Source organism: Pristiophorus japonicus, chromosome 16, assembly GCF_044704955.1.
Source record: "Pristiophorus japonicus isolate sPriJap1 chromosome 16, sPriJap1.hap1, whole genome shotgun sequence".
Classification (NCBI taxonomy): Eukaryota; Metazoa; Chordata; class Chondrichthyes; family Pristiophoridae; genus Pristiophorus; species Pristiophorus japonicus.
Window position 1 is genome coordinate 132,144,897 of NC_091992.1, and position 20,728 is coordinate 132,165,624.

The 20,728-nt window shown below is 44.7% G+C and overlaps 1 protein-coding gene across 5 annotated transcripts in view; it reads left to right on the top strand.

Moving 5' to 3' along the window:
* cep112 (centrosomal protein 112) overlaps window positions 1-20,728 on the top strand; it is a 516,124-nt gene that overhangs the window by 446,849 nt on the left and 48,547 nt on the right. For all 5 annotated transcript variants that reach the window (XM_070857896.1, XM_070857897.1, XM_070857899.1 and 2 more), the window contains one exon: window positions 16,841-16,990. In XM_070857896.1, the coding sequence (XP_070713997.1) occupies window positions 16,841-16,990 (150 nt within the window). The remainder of the gene's footprint in view (window positions 1-16,840; window positions 16,991-20,728) is intronic.

Below are 20,728 nucleotides of genomic sequence, written 5' to 3' on the forward strand. Positions count from 1 at the left end.
GCTGTCTGTGGATTGGGATTGGGCGGCTATCCGTGGATTGGGATTGGGCGGCTGTCCATGTATTGGGATTGGGATTGGGTGGCTGTCTGTGGATTGGGATTGGACGGCTGTCCGTGTATTGGGATTGGGCGGCTGTCTGGATTGGGATTGGGCGGCTGTCTGTGGATTGGGATTGGGCGGCTGTCTGTGGATTGGGATTGGGCGGTTGTCCGTGGATTGGGATTGGGCGGCTGTCTGTGGATTGGGATTGGGCGGCTGTCTGTGGATTGGGATTGGGCGGCTGTCTGTGGATTGGGATTGGGCGGCTGTCCGTGGATTGGGATTGGCAGTGCTGCAATTTGTGTAAAATGACTTTACAATGGAAACAGACATGAATGATTCAGCGTGAATGGTCAAACATCCCGGCAGTGGCACTGCCATTTTAAAGTTAGTGCTGGGACATGCATATGGAGCTGAAAGCTCCTTCAGAGAAGTGAAAACCGAAGTGGATGTTCAGACAGATGAGGTATAGAGGGCTGTCACGGTTTATTCACTGGACATGCCAAGTGAGCTACTCCAAAAAAAAAACAGTTTCTGTCAAGGTGAATGCAGTTGGCCCACCTGCAAGGGAGGTTATCTCCAGGCAGAAAGTAGTCTTACTTTGTCCTTGCCTCTGAACTACTGGCAGTGTTGATTCTTTTACCACACATCATTGGCACTTAAATCATCTGACAGTCTGCAATAAGCCACTGAACTATGGCCATATGGGAAAGAATATCTGAACTCCATGTACCTTAAGTTTAAACCCATGGGGTTGAATCTGATTGACAGCATATCAGCATTCTTCTCTCCTCCCTTTCCCCAATCAAACCTAATAGTTGTAGCGACAGACCTATTGAGTCAGGAGAGAGGGAAAATAATCTGTTTTGGTGAGGAATTGAGACAATTTAAAGGATCAAATGGATTTTCTAAATGGTCTTTTCCTGTCCTTCATTTATTCGTGTATACTATAGTCTAATTGTATAACCCAACTGCTTAAACCAGTCCTTGGACCCAAATGGAGTTCCATATATTTGCACTTGCTCGAATGGAAATAGCAAATATCTGAAAGCAGAAAAGCAGCTATTTTAATTGGTCCAGACTTGCTCCTCGTACATCTCCTCCGAATCTCTCTTGGCACACCAGTCAGTATATTGTGAGACATGATATTGTTCTCCTTCTTTAGATGTTTACTTAAAAATCTGTCATGTACACCTGTCTAAACTTTGGTCTTCCTCATATGCGCATGTGCCAGATGGAGCTCCACTCTCTGACAGAGGATAATTAAAGCATGAATCTTGGTGTCCATAGATACAGCCTTTTAACACCCAGAGCATTTGTAATCATCACTGTTGTGCCAGCTGCATAGCGTTCCTATTTATTTTCCTGGGTAATGATTAATGAACTGACAGAATACCATATACAATATTGGACTATCGTAACAGACAGAATGACAAGTGCTTTGCAGATCTCAAGTCAACATTGCAGAAGATAAATTAACCATTTCAAACCAGAACCGATTTTTATCATAAATTCAAAATTGTTAAGAACTGGTGAAAATCCCACCCACAAGATCAAATGCAAATAGCATTTAGTGTCTTGGTGCAAGTTCATTTAGACAATTATTCACAGCACCAGGCATGTCTAGGAAAGGCACTAGTGATGGGAGAGAAAAATAATGTATAAGGCATATTTAACGGGATGGTGACAATTAAAAGAAATGGACTGAGTTGAGGTGTTGCCTCTGTACATAGGAGAATTGCTCAGAGACTATTCAGATACCCATGAATGCAGTGGCTGAGACTCTGAAGCCAGGCAGCACCCACCTTAGGTTAGGCATATCTTATTTAATCATTGTAATTCCCAGGAGATGCTTTTCCGACATATTTCTATCGCACCAAGATATGTTGAACCTTTTGCCAGGCTTTCCTGCTCCACCGATCTGTGGTTGGCATGTGGGCAGCTCATTCAGCTTTGTCCAACCCCCAACAACAACAAAACAACAGCAAGAATGAACAAAGTCAACAGAATAGAACAGCAATGGGAAATCTTCAAATCTGAACTTAAACTTTAAAGTTTGGCTTTTGATCAAAATTAGGGCTAACAATACTAAACAAATTGATGAAACATAGAAACATAGAAAATAGGTGCAGGAGTAGGCCATTCGGCCCTTCTAGCCTGCACCGCCATTCAATGAGTTCATGGCTGAACATTCAACTTCAGTACCCCATTCCTGCTTTCTCGCCATACCCCTTGATCCCCCTAGTAGTAAGGACCTCATCTAACTCCTTTTTGAATATATTTAGTGAATTGGCCTCAACAACTTTCTGTGGTAGAGAATTCCACAGGTTCACCACTCTCTGGGTGAAGAAGTTCCTCCGCATCTCAGTCCTAAATGGCTTACCCCTTATCCTTAGACTGTGACCTCTGGTTCTGGACTTCCCCAACATTGGGAACATTCTTCCTGCATCTAATTTATCTAACCCCGTCAGAATTTTAAATGTTTCTATGAGGTCCCCTCTCATTCTTCTGAACTCCAGTGAATACAAGCCCAGTTGATCCAGTCTTTCTTGATAGGTCAGTCCCGCCATCCCGGGAATCAGTCTGGTGAACCTTCGCTGCACTCCCTCAATAGCAAGAATGTCCTTCCTCAGGTTAGGAGACCAAAACTGTACACAATACTCCAGGTGTGGCCTCACCAATGCCCTGTACAACTGTAGCAACACCTCCCTGCCCCTGTACTCAAATCCCCTTGCTATGAAGGCCAACATGCCATTTGCTTTCTTAACCGCCTGCTGCACCTGCATGCCAACCTTCAATGACTGATGTACCACGACACCCAGGTCTCTTTGCACCTCCCCTTTTCCTAATCTGTCACCATTCAGATAATAGTCTGTCTCTCTGTTTTTACCACCAAAGTGGATAACCTCACATTTATCCACATTATACTTCATCTGCCATGCATTTGCCCACTCACCTAACCTATCCAAGTCGCTCTGCAGCCTCACAGCATCCTCCTCGCAGCTCACACTGCCACCCAACTTAGTGTCAACCACAAATTTGGAGATACTACATTTAATCCCCTCATCTAAATCATTAATGTACAGTGTAAACAGCTGGGGCCCCAGCACAGAACCTTGCGGTACCCCACTAGTCACTGCCTGCCATTCTGAAAAGTACCCATTTACTCCTACTCTTTGCTTCCTGTCTGACAACCAGTTCTCAATCCATGTCAGCACACTACCCCCAATCCCATGTGCTCTAACTTTGCACATCAATCTCTTGTGTGGGACCTTGTCGAACGCCTTCTGAAAGTCCAAATATACCACATCAACTGGTTCTCCCTTGTCCACTCTACTGGAAACATCCTCAAAAAATTCCAGAAGATTTGTCAAGCATGATTTCCCTTTCACAAATCCATGCTGACTTGGACCTATCATGTCACCTCTTTCCAAATGCACTGCTATGACATCCTTAATAATTGATTCGATCATTTTACCCACTACCGATGTCAGGCTGACCGGTCTATAATTCCCTGTTTTCTCTCTCCCTCCTTTTTTAAAAAGTGGGGTTACATTGGCTACCCTCCACTCCATAGGAACTGATCCAGAGTCAATGGAATGTTGGAAAATGACTGTCAATGCATCCACTATTTCCAAGGCCACCTCCTTAAGTACTCTGGGATGCAGTCCATCAGGCCCTGGGGATTTATCGGCCTTCAATCCCATCAATTTCCCCAACACAATTTCCCGGCTAATAAGGATTTCCCTCAGTTCCTCCTCCTTACTAGACCCCCCGACCCCTTTTATAACCGGAAGGTTGTTTGTGTCCTCCTTCGTGAATACCGAACCAAAGTACTTGTTCAATTGGTCCGCCATTTCTTTGTTCCCCGTTATGATTTCCCCTGATTCTGACTGCAGGGGACCTACGTTTGTCTTTACTAACCTTTTTCTCTTTACATATCTATAGAAACTTTTGCAATCCGTCTTAATGTTCCCTGCAAGCTTCTTCTCATACTCCATTTTCCCTGCCCTAATTAAACCCTTTGTCCTCCTCTGCTGAGTTCTAAATTTCTCCCAGTCCCCAGGTTCGCTGCTATTTCTGGCCAATTTGTATGCCACTTCCTTGGCTTTAATACTATCCCTGATTTCCCTTGATAGCCACGGTTGAGCCACCTTCCCTTTTTTATTTTTACGCCAGACAGGAATGTACAATTGTTGTAGTTCATCCATGCGGTCTCTAAATGTCTGCCATTGCCCATCCACAGTCAACCCCTTAAGTATCATTCGCCAATCCATCCCAGCCAATTCACGCCTCATACCTTCAAAGTTAGCCTTCTTTAAGTTCTGGACCATGGTCTCTGAATTAACTGTTTCATTCTCCATCCTAGCAGGTTTCTGGCCTTCTCAAAGGCTGTCTCTTGAGATTTATCCCAAATTCAGTCGACACCCTTTCGTAGCAATGTGTGCAATGATTCCAGCAAAGTACTCAAGCCGGGTAGAAAGTTACCAAAATAGTTGAGGAGTCCCAGGAATGAACACAGCTCTGTCACATTCTGTGGTCTGGGTGCATTCTTCCTCCGTCTTTGAGTCCGTGGGTCTAATGCCATCTGCCGCAATCTTTCTCCCCAAACATTCGACCTCTGGCGCCAGGAAAACACACTTGGAGCGTTTCAGCGTGAGTCCCACTCTGTCTAGTCAACTTAGAACCTCTTCCAGGTTGTGCAGATGTTCGATGGTGTCACGACCGGTGATCAGGATGTCGTCTTGGAACACAACAGTGCGCGGAACCGATTTCAGCAGACTCTCCATGTTCCTCTGGAAAATGGCAGTAGCCGAGCGAATCCCAAAAGGGCATCTGTGGTATATAAACAGTCCTTTGTGCATGTTGATGCACGTCCATCTTTTCGAAGATTCAGCCAGCTCCTGTGTCATGTAAGCGGAGGTTAGATCCAATTTGGTGAACAACTTCCTGCTAACGGTGCGAACAGGTCATCCGCCTTGGGTAGTGGATACTGGTCTTGTAACGAGACTCGGTTGATCATTACCTTGTAGTTTCCGCAGATTCTGACCGTGCCATTGCTTTTCAACACCAGAACAATTGGGCTGGCCCACTCGTTGAATTCAACTGGCGATATGATTCCCTCTTGTTGAAGTCTGTCCAGTTCGATTTCGACTTTTTCCCTCATCATGTATGGAACCGCTCGAGCCTTGTGATGAACAGGCCGTGCATCAGGGACTAGCTGGATCTGCACCTTGGTGCCTGTGAAGTTGTCGATACCTGGTTCAAATAGCGACGGAAATTTGAGCGCACAAAGATAGTGCTTTGATGTCATCCCGTTCCATCGAATCTTTCCTAGCCAGCTTCTGCCGAATAGTGTTGGGCCATCGCCTGGTACAATCCACAGTGATAACTCATGCACAGCTCCATCGTACGATACCTTCATTGCCGCACTGCCAATGGCTGGTATGAGCTCTTTGGTGTAAGTGCGCAGCTTTGTATAAATCGGGCTCAGTTTGGGCCTTTGTGACTTGTTGCCCCACCGTTTCTCAAAAGCCTGGCTCATAATTTACTGACTCGACCCCGTGTCCAACTCCATGGAAACTGGAATGCCATTTAATTTGACTTTCAGCATTATAGGAGGGCTGTTGGTGGTGAAGGTGTGTACCCCATACACTGCTTCCTCGGCCTCGGGTTGAGATGCTTCTTTTACTTGTTCTGCGTGATCCGCTTCGGATCAAACAACTTCTGCCGACTCTGGCACGTGGTGAGTCGCAGCACGTTTGTACATTCGCTGGAGGTGCCCCATTGTTTCGCAGCCTTTGCACACGTATTGCTTGAATCGACATTGATGGGCTCTATGATTACCCCCACAGCGCCAACATGGTGTTAATGGATTCGCATTCACGCACCACGGCAGACTCTATGTCATCCTAGGTCTTGCAGCTGCAGACGTGTAGGCCCTGCAGTTCTGCCTGCTAACGGCATTATTTTATGCACAGTACTTGCCGGTGAGCTTCGATGCTGAGAAGATATCAGTTTAGTGTTATCGTTCGTGGATAGCCTGGGCTATTGTGATGGCCTTGTTCAGGTCTGGGGATTCGGCAGACAGCAGCTTGCAAAGAATGACCTCGTGGCCGATTCCAAGCACGAAAAAGTCTCGCAGCATATCCCCCAAATATCCAGCAAAATCACAAGGTCCTGCAAGGCGTTTTAGGTCGGCGACATAACTCGTAACGTTCTGGCCCTCGGAGCGATGGTGCGCACAGAAGCGATACCTGGCCATCAAGATGCTCTCCTTCAGCTTGAGGTGTTCCCGACCAGCGTACACAACTCTGTATATGTCTTTTCCATTGGTTTCGTCGGTGCTAGCAGATGCTTGATGAGGCCGTATGCTGTACACCCACAAACGGTGAGGAGAATCACCCTGCACTTGATCGCTTTATCGTCCGCATCCAGCTCGTTAGCCACGAAGTACTGGTCGAGACGTTCAACGAAGGCTTCCCAATCATCACCCTCTACAAATCGCTCAAGAATACCAACGGCAGCCATAACCGTATGAAAGTTCGTGATCTGTTACTCGTCACCAATTGTTATGTTTAGAATAACTCCACAAGACGGAGTACTGTAAGCTTAAACTGATGTGACCTTAGTCTCTTAATAAAACTCCAGACAACCTTTTATACTCGCTTGCATGAGGTGTGCAGGTGACCCTTGGGCCTCCAACAGGTGTGCCCTCTGGTGGCAAGTCTTACACAGTTATAATGTTTACATACATAACACTTTGCAACAGAGAATGGTTGATGCAGATACAATTGCTTCTTTTAGGGGAAAATTGGACAAATGTTTAAAGCAGATGAAGATAACAGGGCTATGGGGAGAGAGTGGGGCAGCGGGATCAGATTTGGATTTCTCTAGCAAAACCCTGGCTAAGAAACAATGGGCCAAATCACTTCCTTCTATGCTTTAAACATCTATGGTTGTAAGATCCTGAAAGCACGATATAACTGCAAGTTTCTTTGTTCGTCCGTTGCCTTTCCAAGATGGCAGTGCTTCTTGTCTGTCTTTATCTGGTTGGTGCAGTCATTGGAGTACAAGCAGGAAGCTTCCCTCCGACCTCACCTAAGCTTCTTCCCAAGGCACATTCTTTCAGATGTGTCTGAGTATCCTCTTACTATCATAGCATAAATATCAGGACTATTCAATCGAGGCTCCCTGCTGTCCAAATGTTGCAAGACTGCAGCAGAATAATACCCACCAGTTAAAGGCTTTGAAGTGGGCATCAACTTTGTGGTACCAGATTCAAGGATATTCAGCGAAATGTCCTGATACAATGGTTTCCCCAAGTCCCAGTTAGACTGAATCAACCAGGCTTCCGTGACAGCATTAAACTGATGGTCCTAAGAGAGGTGTGTCCTTTGAAGATATTTCTGCCATCTTTTTGATGATGGATAATTCTCCAATACAATCAGAAACCCACACAGTGAAAAGATAAGAGAAATTGCAGATCAGTAGTGATTGTCCATTCTTACCATGCGACAAGCGAATATCTTATGAATTTCTTTATATTCCTTTCATCTGAGCATCCTTTAAAAGATTTAAGCAAAACATTGCACTGTCATGTCAATAGCTTCCTACTTCAAAGCAGTATTTTTCAGATTTCATTTACCTTGTCACAGATCAACGAATTTTTCTCTTCAAGCTAGAATAGATTTCAGTTAAATTTCTGTAGTGCGTGTCCAAATCTTAAACCACTGCCCTACTCTCTCCACGTAGCAAAACATCCCAAATGTGGCACCCTGCCCCAACTAACATCCACTGGCAGCATGGTTACTGAAAGGTTACAGTATCAGGATGTCATGGCCTGGAAATTGCAGTCGGAGGCTTGCCACCCGCATACCCTTCTGAACTGCAAGAAAACGACGTGCTTACCTCATGGCTCCGGAGCTTCGGACTCTTGCAGTCCTTGGCCTGCAGCCTGTGTAATGGCCCACGCAGCCTATGTAACGGCCCACACAGCCCAGGCGCGCCTGCAGCCTGTGTAATGGCCCACGCAGCCTGTGTAATGGCCCACACAGCCCAGGGGCGCATGCAGCCTGCGGAACGGCCCACACAGCCCAGGGGCGCATGCAGCCTGTGTAATGGCCCACACAGCCCAGGGGCGCATGCAGCCTGCGGAACGGCCCACACAGCCCAGGGGCGCATGCAGCCTGTGTAATGGCCCACACAGCCCAGGGGTGCATGCAGCCTATGTAATGGCCCACGCAGCCTGTGTAACGGCCCACACAGCCCAGGGGCGCATGCAGCCTGCGGAACGGCCCACACAGCCCAGGGGCGCATGCAGCCTGTGTAATGGCCCACACAGCCCAGGGGCGCATGCAGCCTGTGTAATGGCCCACACAGCCCAGGGGCGCCTGCGATTCGCAAGCTTCCCTGGGATCATGTGGACCAGCCCAACCAATGACAAAGTGGGTATGCTTAGGGGGATTCGATTTACATACGGATAATAGAAATCACCTAATAAATAAAATTTCACAATGCTGAAATAAAAATAAATAATTACAGGTTCAAAATTAATTAAAATATTCTTCAACTAAACATTTAAAATAAACATGTAATTTTTTGAAAAATAGATTTAAACATTGGGACTAAAATAACCCAAACTAATTTTATATATTAGTGAATGTTTAAATTATTAAAAAATATATGTTTTAACCCTTACGCTGGTAAAGAAGGCCTTACGCTTGCTTTTACCAGGTGTAAGGGTTTTGTGGGTATTCGCTGGGCGGCAGTATAAGAACTGGAGCGCCGGGCCGCTCCGACCTGCGAGAGGACACCACCGCAGGTCGGGAGGATAAGAGCTGGAGCATGCCACTACAACTTCCAGTGCGAGCCGTTCCAAGTATGCGACAGCTTCGAGTGAGCGACTGGGTGATGTCATCAAAGCGCAGGTCGCTCTTTGGAGCGTGGGCAGGAACATCGGTGGGGCCCAGGTACAACAACGGGAACCTTCCAACCATCCCGGGGTGGATGAGTGGCGAGAGATCGTGGCGGAGGTGCGGCGAATGGTTGAGGCGGAGGAACGGTGAGAGATCGCGGCAGAAGTGCAGCAAATGATCGGGGCGGAGGAGCGGCGAGAGATCGTGGCGGCAGAGCGGTGAGGGATCGTGGCGGAGGTGCAGCGAATGTTTGTGGCGGAGAAGCGGTAAATGAGGGTACATGGCCCAGAAGAACCGAGGGCCCAGGGACAGCACGGGCCAGCCCACGCTGCGATATGTGTCCGTGCAGCAGAGCAGGTCTCCAGTCGCACTTGCCACTGGATAAAGGCCTAGCTCTGTCAAGCCCTTGTGGTGGCTGATGTGCAGCGGTCACCACATGTTAAAAAAATACACGCACAGGCATCTTCCACCCCTGGAGTTCAGGACTGGAACATCAGGTCCTTTATTGAAACATCTGTGAACTCATTCCTTTTGGTGTGGAAGCAAGTCATCCTCATTCAAGGGACCGCCGATGATGATGATGATGATGATGATGATGATGAGTTGCGCAAATAGCCCAACACTGCGCCAGCAAAAGTGAATTTACAGCGGATGTGTATGATCTGTTAAGCCTCGTCTTGACAGATCACTAGTTCCTGGTTTATGCGCATCGCATGCATGAAACCCGGAACTTGCAGGGCACTTCCGACGACATAGTGCGTACACCGTCATAGGCACCGTAAAATCCGGGCCATTATCTTACCTCCAACAAAGCCATTTAGTAAGAAGGTATGTGGCAAAGCAATTGAAATGGTTCAAATTTTGCACAAAATGATAAATGATAATACTGCAGTTATTTTGGAGTCGCTAACAGAAATCTTTACAAAGACTCCAAATCCAGTGTGTGCACCAAAGGGAGAGGAAGAGTTGATTCAAGAAATGAGCTTGGAAAATTAGACATTGGGGGACTTTAATTTGGTGTCAATTAATCTGATTCTACTCCAACTCCTCCCCAATGCTATGGTTTCTTTGTATTCTAAAGTTTCACATCAAGAACAGTCACTTAAGGTATTTCTGGCAGTAAGAAAATTGAGTGAGTTACAGACTTTCATTATAGTCTTTCATCAGACTGCGTGATCCGTTCATGGGTTGTGGGCCTCGCTGGCATGGCCAGCGTTTATTGCCCATCCCTAATTGCCCCTTGAGAAGGTGGTGGTGAGCCGCCTTCTTGAACCGCTGCAGTCCGTGTGGTGAAGGTGCTCCCACAGTGCTGTTAGGGAGGGAGTTCCAGGATTTTGATCCTGCGACGATAAAGGAACGGTGATATATTTCCAAGTCAATGTAATGGAGGGAAACTTGCAGGTGATGGTGTTCCCTTGCACCTGCTGCCCTCTTAGGTGGTTCCAGTGCCTAGGTCAATGCCGGTAGGTCAGTCCAGTTTTATTCTTAGTATACTGATACTAGCTTTTTATTCCAGATTTATTTAATTAACTGAATTTAAATTCCCCAGCTGTCATAGTGGGATTTGAACTCGTATCTCATAACATAACCACTATGCTGCAGTGTCCTCTTAAATTCCTTTATATTCTATTTGTTATGAGGGCAGAACTGCCTTATGGTCTCGTCCCAGCATCCTCCCAAAAGTACTATTGAAATCCGACTGTTTAAGGATATTGGCATTTAGAAACATAGAAACTTACAGCGCAGAAGGAGGCCATTCCGGCCCATCGTGTCCGCGCCGGCCGACAATGAGCCGCACGGCCCTTGGTCAGCAGCCCTAAAGGTTACATATAAACCTATGAACAATGACGGAAAGGCAAAGAGCACCCAGCCCAACCAGTCCGCCTCACACAACTGCCACACCCCTTATACTGAAACATTCGACACTCCACCCCAACCGGAGCCATGTGATCCCCTGGGAGAGGCAAAAACCAGATAAAAACCCAGGCCAATTTAGGGAGAAAAAATCTGGGAAAATTCCTCTCCAACCCATCCAGGCGATTGAAACTAGTCCAGGAGATCACCATGGCCGTATTCTATTCCCTGCAGTACTTACCATTATATCTGTTCTGTCCAACAAAAGGTCATCCAGTCTAATCCCAATTACCAACTCTAGGTTATTGCTGGTTACTGCACTTTAAGTGCCCATCCAACCATCTCTTAAAAGTGGTGAGGGTTTCTGCATCCACCACTCTTCCAGGCAGTGAGTTCCAGATCCCCACAACCCTCTGTAAAGAAGCCCTCCCCCCTCCCTCAAATCCCTTCTAAACCTTCAACCAATCACCTTAAAACTATGCCCCCTCGTAATAGACCTCTCCACCAATGGAAATAGACCCTTACTATCCATTATGTCCAGGCCCCTCAATATTTTGTACACCTCAATGTGACTTCAGAGGTTTGCTCCCTACTCCCTACTCCCCCAGTATGACATATCTCCATTCTGCACACCAGCTATTCCATTGCCTTTCTGAGTGAAATTGTCCCCAATCACCCACATTTTAGACAAGAATGTAAGCATGTAGGTGTTTCAAGCTTTACAAATGAAGCTAAAACTGTCAAAGTAAGTATATTTCTTGTGGTGACACAGTCCTCATTAAATAGAAAAAGTGAACTTGCATTTATATAATACCTTTCATGTCCTCAGGACATCCAAGAGCACTTTATAGCCAATGAATTACTTTTAAAGTATAGTAGTCACTGCTGTTATGTAGGCAAATACGGCAGCCAATTTGTACACAGCAAGGTCCTATTTAGCACATGGATTGTAGTGTATTCTGCACTGCTGCCTTCTTCAAGCCCAATCTACGAAAGGTCTGGCTATGGTTTCAGCCAATTAAGACTACCTTGGATAGATTTGTATTACCCAAAATTACAATTTGGATTTGTTAGTCGAGAAGGGTATCCCATTTTGAAAGGTCAGCCTAATGTAAGCTTTATAACCAAATTAAAGGGTATGTAATTTTTAAGAGGATTAATTGAGGCGAATCATGAGTAAAGGAGAGTTATATTCTTAGCATCTGATGAAGTGTTCCTCATTTTCTCTGCAACTTCAGAGGTTTGCTCCCTGCTCCCTACTCTACCATTTGACATATTTCCATTCTGCGCACCAGCTATTCCATTGCCTTTCTGAGTGAAAATGTTAAATATAATGCCCAAAAGATTGTTGGGGATCATGCTCACAAGGAACTGTATTAAGTTGCTCAAAATCATTTCACATAGAACCTCATACGCAGCAGCCAGTAGAGAATATTATCCCAACAGTCTGGGCTGGATTTGAGCCCAAATCCCAGAGGGGAAACATAGAAACATAGAAAATAGGTGCAGGAGTAGGCCATTCGGACTTCGAGCCTGCACCACCATTCAATAAGATCATGGCTGATCATTCACCTCAGTACCCCTTTCCAGCTTTCTCTCCATACCCCTTGATCTCTTTAGCCGTAAGGGCCATATCTAACTCCCTCTTGAATATATCCAATGAACTGGCATCAACAGCCCTCTGCGGTAGGGAATTCCACAGGTTAACAACTCTCTGAGTGAAGAAGTTTCTCCTCATCTCAGTCCTAAATGGCCTACCCCTTATCCTAAGACTGTCTCCCCTGGTTCTGGACTTCCCCAACATCGGGAACATTCTTCCCGCATCTAACCTGTCCAGTCCCGTCAGAATCTTATGTTTCAACGAGATCCCCTCTCATCCTTCTAAACTCCAGTGTATAAAGGCCCAGTTGATCCAGTCTCTCCTCAGATGTCAGTCCCGCCATCCCGGGAATCAGTCTGGTGAACCTTCGCTGCACTCCCTCAATAGGAAGAACGTCCTTCCTCAGATTAGGAGACCAAAACTGAACACAATATTCCAGGTGAGGCCTCACTAAGGCCCTGTACAATTGCAGTAAGACCTCTGCTCCTATACTAGCTATGAAGGCCAACATACCATTTGCCTTCTTCACTGCCTGCTGTACCTGCATGCCAACTTTCAATGACTGATGAACCATGACACCCAGGTCTCATTGCACCTCTCCATTTCCTAATCTGCTGCCATTCAGATAATATTCTGCCTTCATGTTTTTTCCCCCAAAGTGGATAACCTCACATTTATCCACATTATACTGCATCTGCCATGCATTTGCCCACTCACCTAACCTGTCCAAGTCACCCTGCAGCCTCCTAGCGCCCTCCTCACAGCTCACACCGCCACCCAGTTTAGTGTCATCTGCAAACTTGGAGATATTACACTCAATTCCTTCATCTAAATCATTGATGTATATTGTAAATAGCTGGAGTCCCACCACTGAGCCCTGCGGCACTCCACTAGTCACTGCCTGCCATTCTGAAAAGGACCCGTTTATCCCGACTCTCTGCTTCCTGTCTGCCAACCAGTTATCTATCCACGTCAGTACATTACCCCCAATACCATGTGCTTTGATTTTGCACACCAATCTCTTGTGTGGGACAAGTCAAACCCAATTCATCATCCAGTCCTCTTTCCTATTTGTTTGAATGATATTACCCTACACATACCAGCTCTCACATAAACGCAAAGGCAAAATACTGCGGATGCTGGAAATCTGAATTAAAAACAGAAAATGCTGGAAATACACATCTCACAGATTAGCAGAGAGTTTGATCAAACCAGTGAAATGAAAACAGAAAATGCTGGAAAACACTCAGTGGGTCAGGCGGCATCTGTGGACAGAGGAACATCAGAACATAAGGAATAGGAGCAGGAATAGGCCATACGGCCCCTCGAGCCTGCTCCGTCATTTAATACGATCATGTCTGATCCGATCATGGACTCAGCTCCACTTCCCTGCCCGCTCTCCATAACCCCTTATTCCCTTATCGTTTAAGAAACTGTCTATTTCTGTCTTAAATTTATTCAATGTCCCAGTTTCCACAGCTCTCTGAGGCAGCGAATTCCACAGATCCACAACCCTCTGAGAGAAGAAATTTCTCCTCATCTCAGTTTTAAATGGGTGGCCCCTTATTCTAAGATCATGCCCTCTAGTTCTAGTCTCCCCTGTCAGTAGAAACATCCTCTGCCAAATTTTTGCTCACTCACTTAGCCTGTCTATGTCCTTTTGCAGATTTTTTGTGTTCTCCTCACATACTGCTTTTCCTCCCATCTTTGTATCGTCGGCAAACTTGGCTATGTTACACTCAGTCCCTTCCTCCAAGTCGTTAATATAGATTGTAAATAGTTTGGGTCCCAGCACTGATCGCTGCGGCACCCCACTAGTTACTGATTGCCAACCCGAGAATGAACCATTTATCCCTACTCTCTGTTTTCTGTTCGTTAGCCAGAAATAAATGCATTTGTCTATTTTTTGGCATCAATTTGCACACCTTACTTGGAGGGCAAATCGTCTTGCTTTGCTGTAGCTCCCTTTTTCACTCTCCTGAATATTTCATGATTAATAATTCCTTCTTAATGATATCACTAACTCATTCACTGTCAAAGGCATTTTGGTAGTCAACAGGTCACATCAACTTTTCAATTACTCTCTCAGGCCCTCTTTCTCTCCCATATTGTATTGCAGCTTGTTCATCCTTTTCAGAGCCTTTGTCATGTTTGACAAAAGATGGGAAAAAAGGATAATAATTTGAATACTGTAAATGAAGGCATGTTCTGTAAATGCATATAGTTGTCCAACTGCATTGGAAATTCACCAAGGATGAGGTGACTAAGATGACAGACAATTTTTGCAAATGTTAAGCATGCAGTGAAAATCTCGAACTCCAGAATGAATGTGAGACTGCCTCGCCTCAGGTATATAATTGATCTCTACAGCACTGTTTTAAATTCCTGGTGCACATGGTTCAGATTGATTTGTACAGTTATGACATTATATATGCAATGACATTGTTCTCCTGAAGTATTAGATCTGATGAACATTGGTACTTGAATACAGAGGTTTTTTTGCAAGTACTGAGCAATGTAGGGGACAGGTTCGTTTTACCTTTGGGACCTGGGTTTGAAACTAGCACAGATGATTGAGATGAAGTTCTCCTCTGACTGCCAACTGAAAGCTTTTACAACAGGTTTTCTTTCAACACTCTTAATTTATATTCACAGGAAAGATAAGTAGACCAAATCTTCCAGGAACCAAAGCTACACTCTTATGCATGCTGTGAATGGGGCTGCATGCCCCAGGAACAATAATTATCCCTTTATTACTGTCCACTCCTAAAAGCAGTACATACCCCACAGCCAGTCTGTTACATTCAGGCTAAAACTAATGGTCAAGTCTATTTACAATTAAGATAATCTCAGAGTAACTAACAGCATAATGTTTGACTTACACAATACATAAACTGTTTCAAAACAATAAAATACTCTAGTATTTTAGTCACTTTTTTCAGTAGTTTTGACTGAATCTTTGATGAAATGTTATGTGGACAAAGACTCCACACAGCCTCTTTAGCCAGGGCTACCATCCAATTATGTATTGATCTTTACGTTGATGTTGAAACAGGCTCATTTTCTTCTCAGATTCTTCTCAGCTTCTCAAAGATCAGACAGTTAAGATACTAACCATTTCTAGCACTTAAGTAGGCAAGATGTGAACAGCAGTCTTCTGATGGCTCATTTACCTTTGACACATGGCCATGATAAAGGCAAATGACCCATCAGAAGACTCTGTTAACATCTTGCCTGCTTAAGTGCTAGAAATGGTTAGTATCTTAATTGTCTGACCATTGAGAAGAATCCGTATAAGTGAGCCTGATTAAGAAATCAATCTTGAATGTTGATTTGCATCTACAAATAAAAGACTTATTGTCCTTTTAGGGATTACTAATTCCATTTAGAACAAAGCTACTATCCTGCTGACTTGCATATCAAACAACTTGCCTGCTCTCGTGCAGACAGCTGGTCTTTCTAGAAATTGTGGATATTTTCTGGATCATTTTATATGTTGGCCACTCTCCCAATCACAAAGTCAAAAGAACAAAGTTAATCGTAGCTAATTTTTTTATTTGCATGACTTTGTCTATCTGAAGTTGTAGAAAAAGGTATAATGCAGTAATTGTCCCCATTGGGCACATGACAAAGTTCTGCTTCCATTACAGAAGGATCCCAGATTATGAAGTTGGCAGTCTCAACCCAGCTTTTAGTGGGCGCAACACAAAATTGTTCATAATTTGGCACAAATTAGCACTAAATTAGTACTTTCGCTCAGAGGGAGGCTCCAAAAAATGCTAGCATGGGATATGGCGCACTTTGAAACAGAGTAAAGGGCGTTCATTTATACGTGACCTGAGACTGCTTGTCGCTGGGATGAGCACAAGGGGAAAAATCTACACTGGTGCTGTTCAATGGAGTGGGGTTAAGGCCTGGTATTTGGCCATAAAATAGATGGGTTAACACCACTGTTAAAATAGTGCAGAGAGAAATGTGATACGTGCATTAAACATTCGTGCAACAACATTCTAGCCTTTTATCCTTACAATTTTCGTATATGCTATAATTTTTTTTAAGTGTTGAGCCTAACCAATTTCTCCTTAAACCAAAGGAAGTGAAAGTATAGGATTTGTTTATTACAGTGCTGCATGAATATCCACAGCATTTTAAGCCAACTTAATACATGTCATGCTTGTTGATCTAGAATATTAAGGAACACCGCAGACAAACAAAAATGTAGCAACATGCTTGTTTTTATCTGCTGTGCCTCAGACAAAATTCCGACAATTAAAGATCCTGAGAAAGTTTGAATCTTCTCTGCATTTGGCAACTGATAAATACAGTTTCAAATATTTTCACAGCTATTATCACGCTTCAAAGCATTTCCAAACCTAAGCAAATGTCATGTTCAAGCAACTGGGATTTTCAGTTATTGTTTTCTTTTCAGACTGTAGCGGAGCTTCAGACTACTATTACATCCTTAAGGGAAGAGAGCAGCCGACAGCAGCTGGCTGCGGAGAGACAGCTCCAAGAAGCTGTGGGAAGATTTGAAGATGAGAAGAGGCTGTTGATTAGAGATAATGATAGAGCTATCAAGGTAATCAAAGGGATTTTTAACACCCTTGTGTTCTTCATGTATTGCATATGTTGATGGGAGTACCATCTTATCTGATTGTTGTGGTATTGGAGCATAACAGCATTTGTACATCCAGGCAGGCAGATAGTAGTTCACAGAGCCAGCTAGATTTGTCATGAGACACTCTCAAGTATTATTTACCTCTTTCTTTCAGTTCCCAGCTCAGGACTGACGTAGGCATTAGATTCCTGCCAATGACTTCTCCTCATTTGCGTGCACAGTCACCAACAGTGTAGCCAAAGGGCCGTCCTCGGTCCCTCCTCTTCACTAGCTGCATACTTTGGGGATAGTGCAAGAAAGTGGAGTTGAGGTAGAAGATCAGCCATGATCTCATTGAATGGCAGAGCAGGCTAGAGGGGCCGAATGGCCTACTCCTGCTCCTAATTCTTATGTTATGTTCTTATAGTACCCCTTGGCAGGATCAGCTTCCACATGTACGCCAATGACATCTAACTCTACTTCACTGCCTCCTTCCTTGAGCCGAATGTTGTTGGCACATTTTCAAATTAAATGCCAAAATCTGCAGATGCTGGAAATCTGAGGCAAAATCAGAAAATGCTGGAAACACTCAGCAGGTCAGTTAGTATCTGTAAAGAGAGAAACAGATGAGTTAAAATTGCAAGTACAGACCCTTCAGTAGAACTGGACACATTCTCAAATTGCCTTTCTGATATCAAAACCTGGATGAACCAAAATTTCCTCCATCTGCGTATTGGCGAGCCCAAGGCCAGTCTCTTTTACATGGAAATTACAACATACAAACAGGCTGTTGGGTCCCCACCAGTCCTCCATAATATGCTGGAATGGGCACAAAAAAATGGCGGATGGAATTTAATGTCAGTAAATGTGAGGTGATCCATTTTGATTTTTTTTAAACATAATAACTTATAATAATACTTTGGGGGAAAGCTGCACATGACCAATAATCCTAGTCCCATGAGCTTACCCTCTTCCCATATCCCTTTAATTCCCTGTCCTCCAACCACCTATCCAACCTATTCTTAAAAGTTTACATGGTCTCTGCTTCAATCACAAACTCTGAAGGCATTCCGCAGCCATACAACCTTCCTGTAAAAATAAAATTCTCCTGCTATTGGTTCTAAATCTCTTACATTTAATCTTATATATGTATCCTCTCATTCTAGACCTCTCATCCATTATTTACTCTGGACCAGCCTTTCATAATCTTAAATACCTTTGTCAAATTATTGCATAATCGCCTCTATTCTAATGAAAACATTCCAATTTTGCAAGTCTTTCTTTCTATTTTTTTTCTTCTACCAGGCAACATTCTAGAAAATCTGTACCCTCTCTATTGCCAAAACAACCTTCCAAAACTGTACAAAAGAATGAGTGAGTGAGTGACGTTCATCTAAGAGGTCAAATGGGACCTCAGTTTAATGTCTCAACAAAAAAATGGTACTTCCAACATTGTGGCACTCCCACAGTACTACACTAGACAACCTCACAGACCCCTGGGATCCGATGAGTCCGAAGGCCCCAGTTTGAAAAACTTGGGGACGATTTTCATCTAAGGGTGTACGTCAGTTCTAAAGGGTTAAAACCTGGTGGAAACCTCACCTGAAAAATCAAGAGCCTGGGACAAAATTAACAGTCACTTGGACAAGTGTGGATTCATTAAGGAAAGCCAGCACGGATTTGTTAAAGGCAAATCGTGTTTAGCTAACTTGATTAAGTTTTTTTGATGAAGGCAATGTGTTTGATGTGTACATGGATTCCAAAAGGCGTTTGATAAAGTGCCACATAACAGGCTTGCCAGCAAAGTTGAAGCCCATGGAATAAAAGGAACAATGGCAGCATGGATAACAAATTGGCTAAGTGACAGGAAACAGAGAGTAGTGGTGAACGGGTGTTTTTCAGACTGGAAGAAGGTGTTCCCCAGGGTTGGTACCAGGACCGCTGCTTTTCTTGATATATATTAATGACTTAGACTTGGGTGTACAGGGCACAATTTCAAAATTTGCAGATGTAACTAAACTTGGAAGTATAGTGAACAGTGAGGAAGATTGTGATAGACTTCAAGAAGACATACACAGGCTGGTGGAATGGGCAGACACGTGGCAGATAAAATTTAACGCAGAAAAGTGCGAAGTGATACATTTTGGTAGGAAGAACGAGGAGAGGCAACGTAAACAAAAGGGGGTGCGGGAACAGAGAGACCTGGGGGTATATTTGCACAAATCGTTGAAGGTGGCAGGGCAGGTTGAGAAAGCGGTTAAAAAAGCATACGGGATCCTGGGCTTCATAAATAGAGGCATAGAGTACAAAAGCAAGGAAGTTATGATGAACCTGTATGAAACACGAGTTCAGCCTCAATTGGAGCATTGTGTCCAATTCTGGGCATCGCACTTTAGGAAGGATATGAAGGTCTTAGAGAGGGTGCAGAAAAGATTTACAAGAATGTTCCAGGGATGAGGAACTTCAGTTACATGGATAGACTGGAGAAGCTGGGTTTGTTCTCCTTAGAGCAGAGAAGGTTGAGAGGGGATTTGATCGAGGTGCTCAAAATCATGAGGGATCTAGGCAGAGTAGAGAGAGAGAAACTGTTCCCATTGATGGAAGGGTCGAGAACCAGAGGACACAGATTTAAGGTGATTGGCAGAAGAACCAAAGGCGACATGAGGGAAAACATTTTTACGCAAGTGGTTAGGATCTGGAATGCATGGCCTGAGAGGGTGGTGGAGGCAGATTCAGTTGTGGCTTTCAAAGGGAATTGAATAAGTACCCGAAGGAAAAAAGATTGCAGGGCTACAGGGAAAGGGCAGGAGAGTGGGACTAGCTAAAGTGCTCTTGCAGAGATCCGGCACAGGCTCGACAGGTCGAATGGCCTCCTTCTGTGCTGTAACCAATATATGGGGGCCGAAATTGATGGCCTTACCGCTGGCTGCCACTGACATCCCTCTTCGGGTTCTGCCCTGTGCCAGTTTGCACTTGGGCTAGAGCAGGAGGGAGGGAAGAACCGCCGGGAACCGCCCGCTGACGTCAGCGACGGTCAAGTGGCGCAAGTGACCTCCCGCCCGCCGCGATGCCAGATTGGTGCGGGTGGCAGTCAGCGTCAGACTGGGGAAGCACCGCTGAGTGGAGGCTGGTCTATCCCCGACAGTAGGTATGAAGACCTGCAAAGAAAGGTTAGTGAACATTTAAAAATAAATTCTTACAGCGACTTACCTGCATGGGGTCCCCTGAAGGTGTTCCGTATTGTTTTTTTGCATTGATTTTTCTTTTTAGTTCTTCAACCCCCCCCCCCATGGGCCCGGCAAGTACCTTTGCCGCCAAGTTTGGGAGCTGCCCGCTGCCACTCAGATTGACGGCGTAAGTCCCTCTTTTGCCTCCGGGCACCCTTTCAAGGACCTTTTTGCCAAAACTCCCGCCCAAAGTACCGTCCGGTATCTCAGCGGTCCTTTGGGCCACCCTTGGCCTTCACAAATTTCAGCCCCTATGATTCTAACTAATAGTACTCAATTCACAGGGACAATCTATTTTGCATAATTATTTACCGTCAAAGACTGATAGATCAAAGGAGCACAGTAGTGGTGGGAGAGGAAAACTACATATAAGTCAATTAACGAGCATGTCACAATAGGGAGAGAAGAATTCAGAAGTACTCATAAGGCATTTTTTTTATCAATGCTATAAGAACAGAGGATTGAGAATTTACAGGTAAAAATGAATGGAATG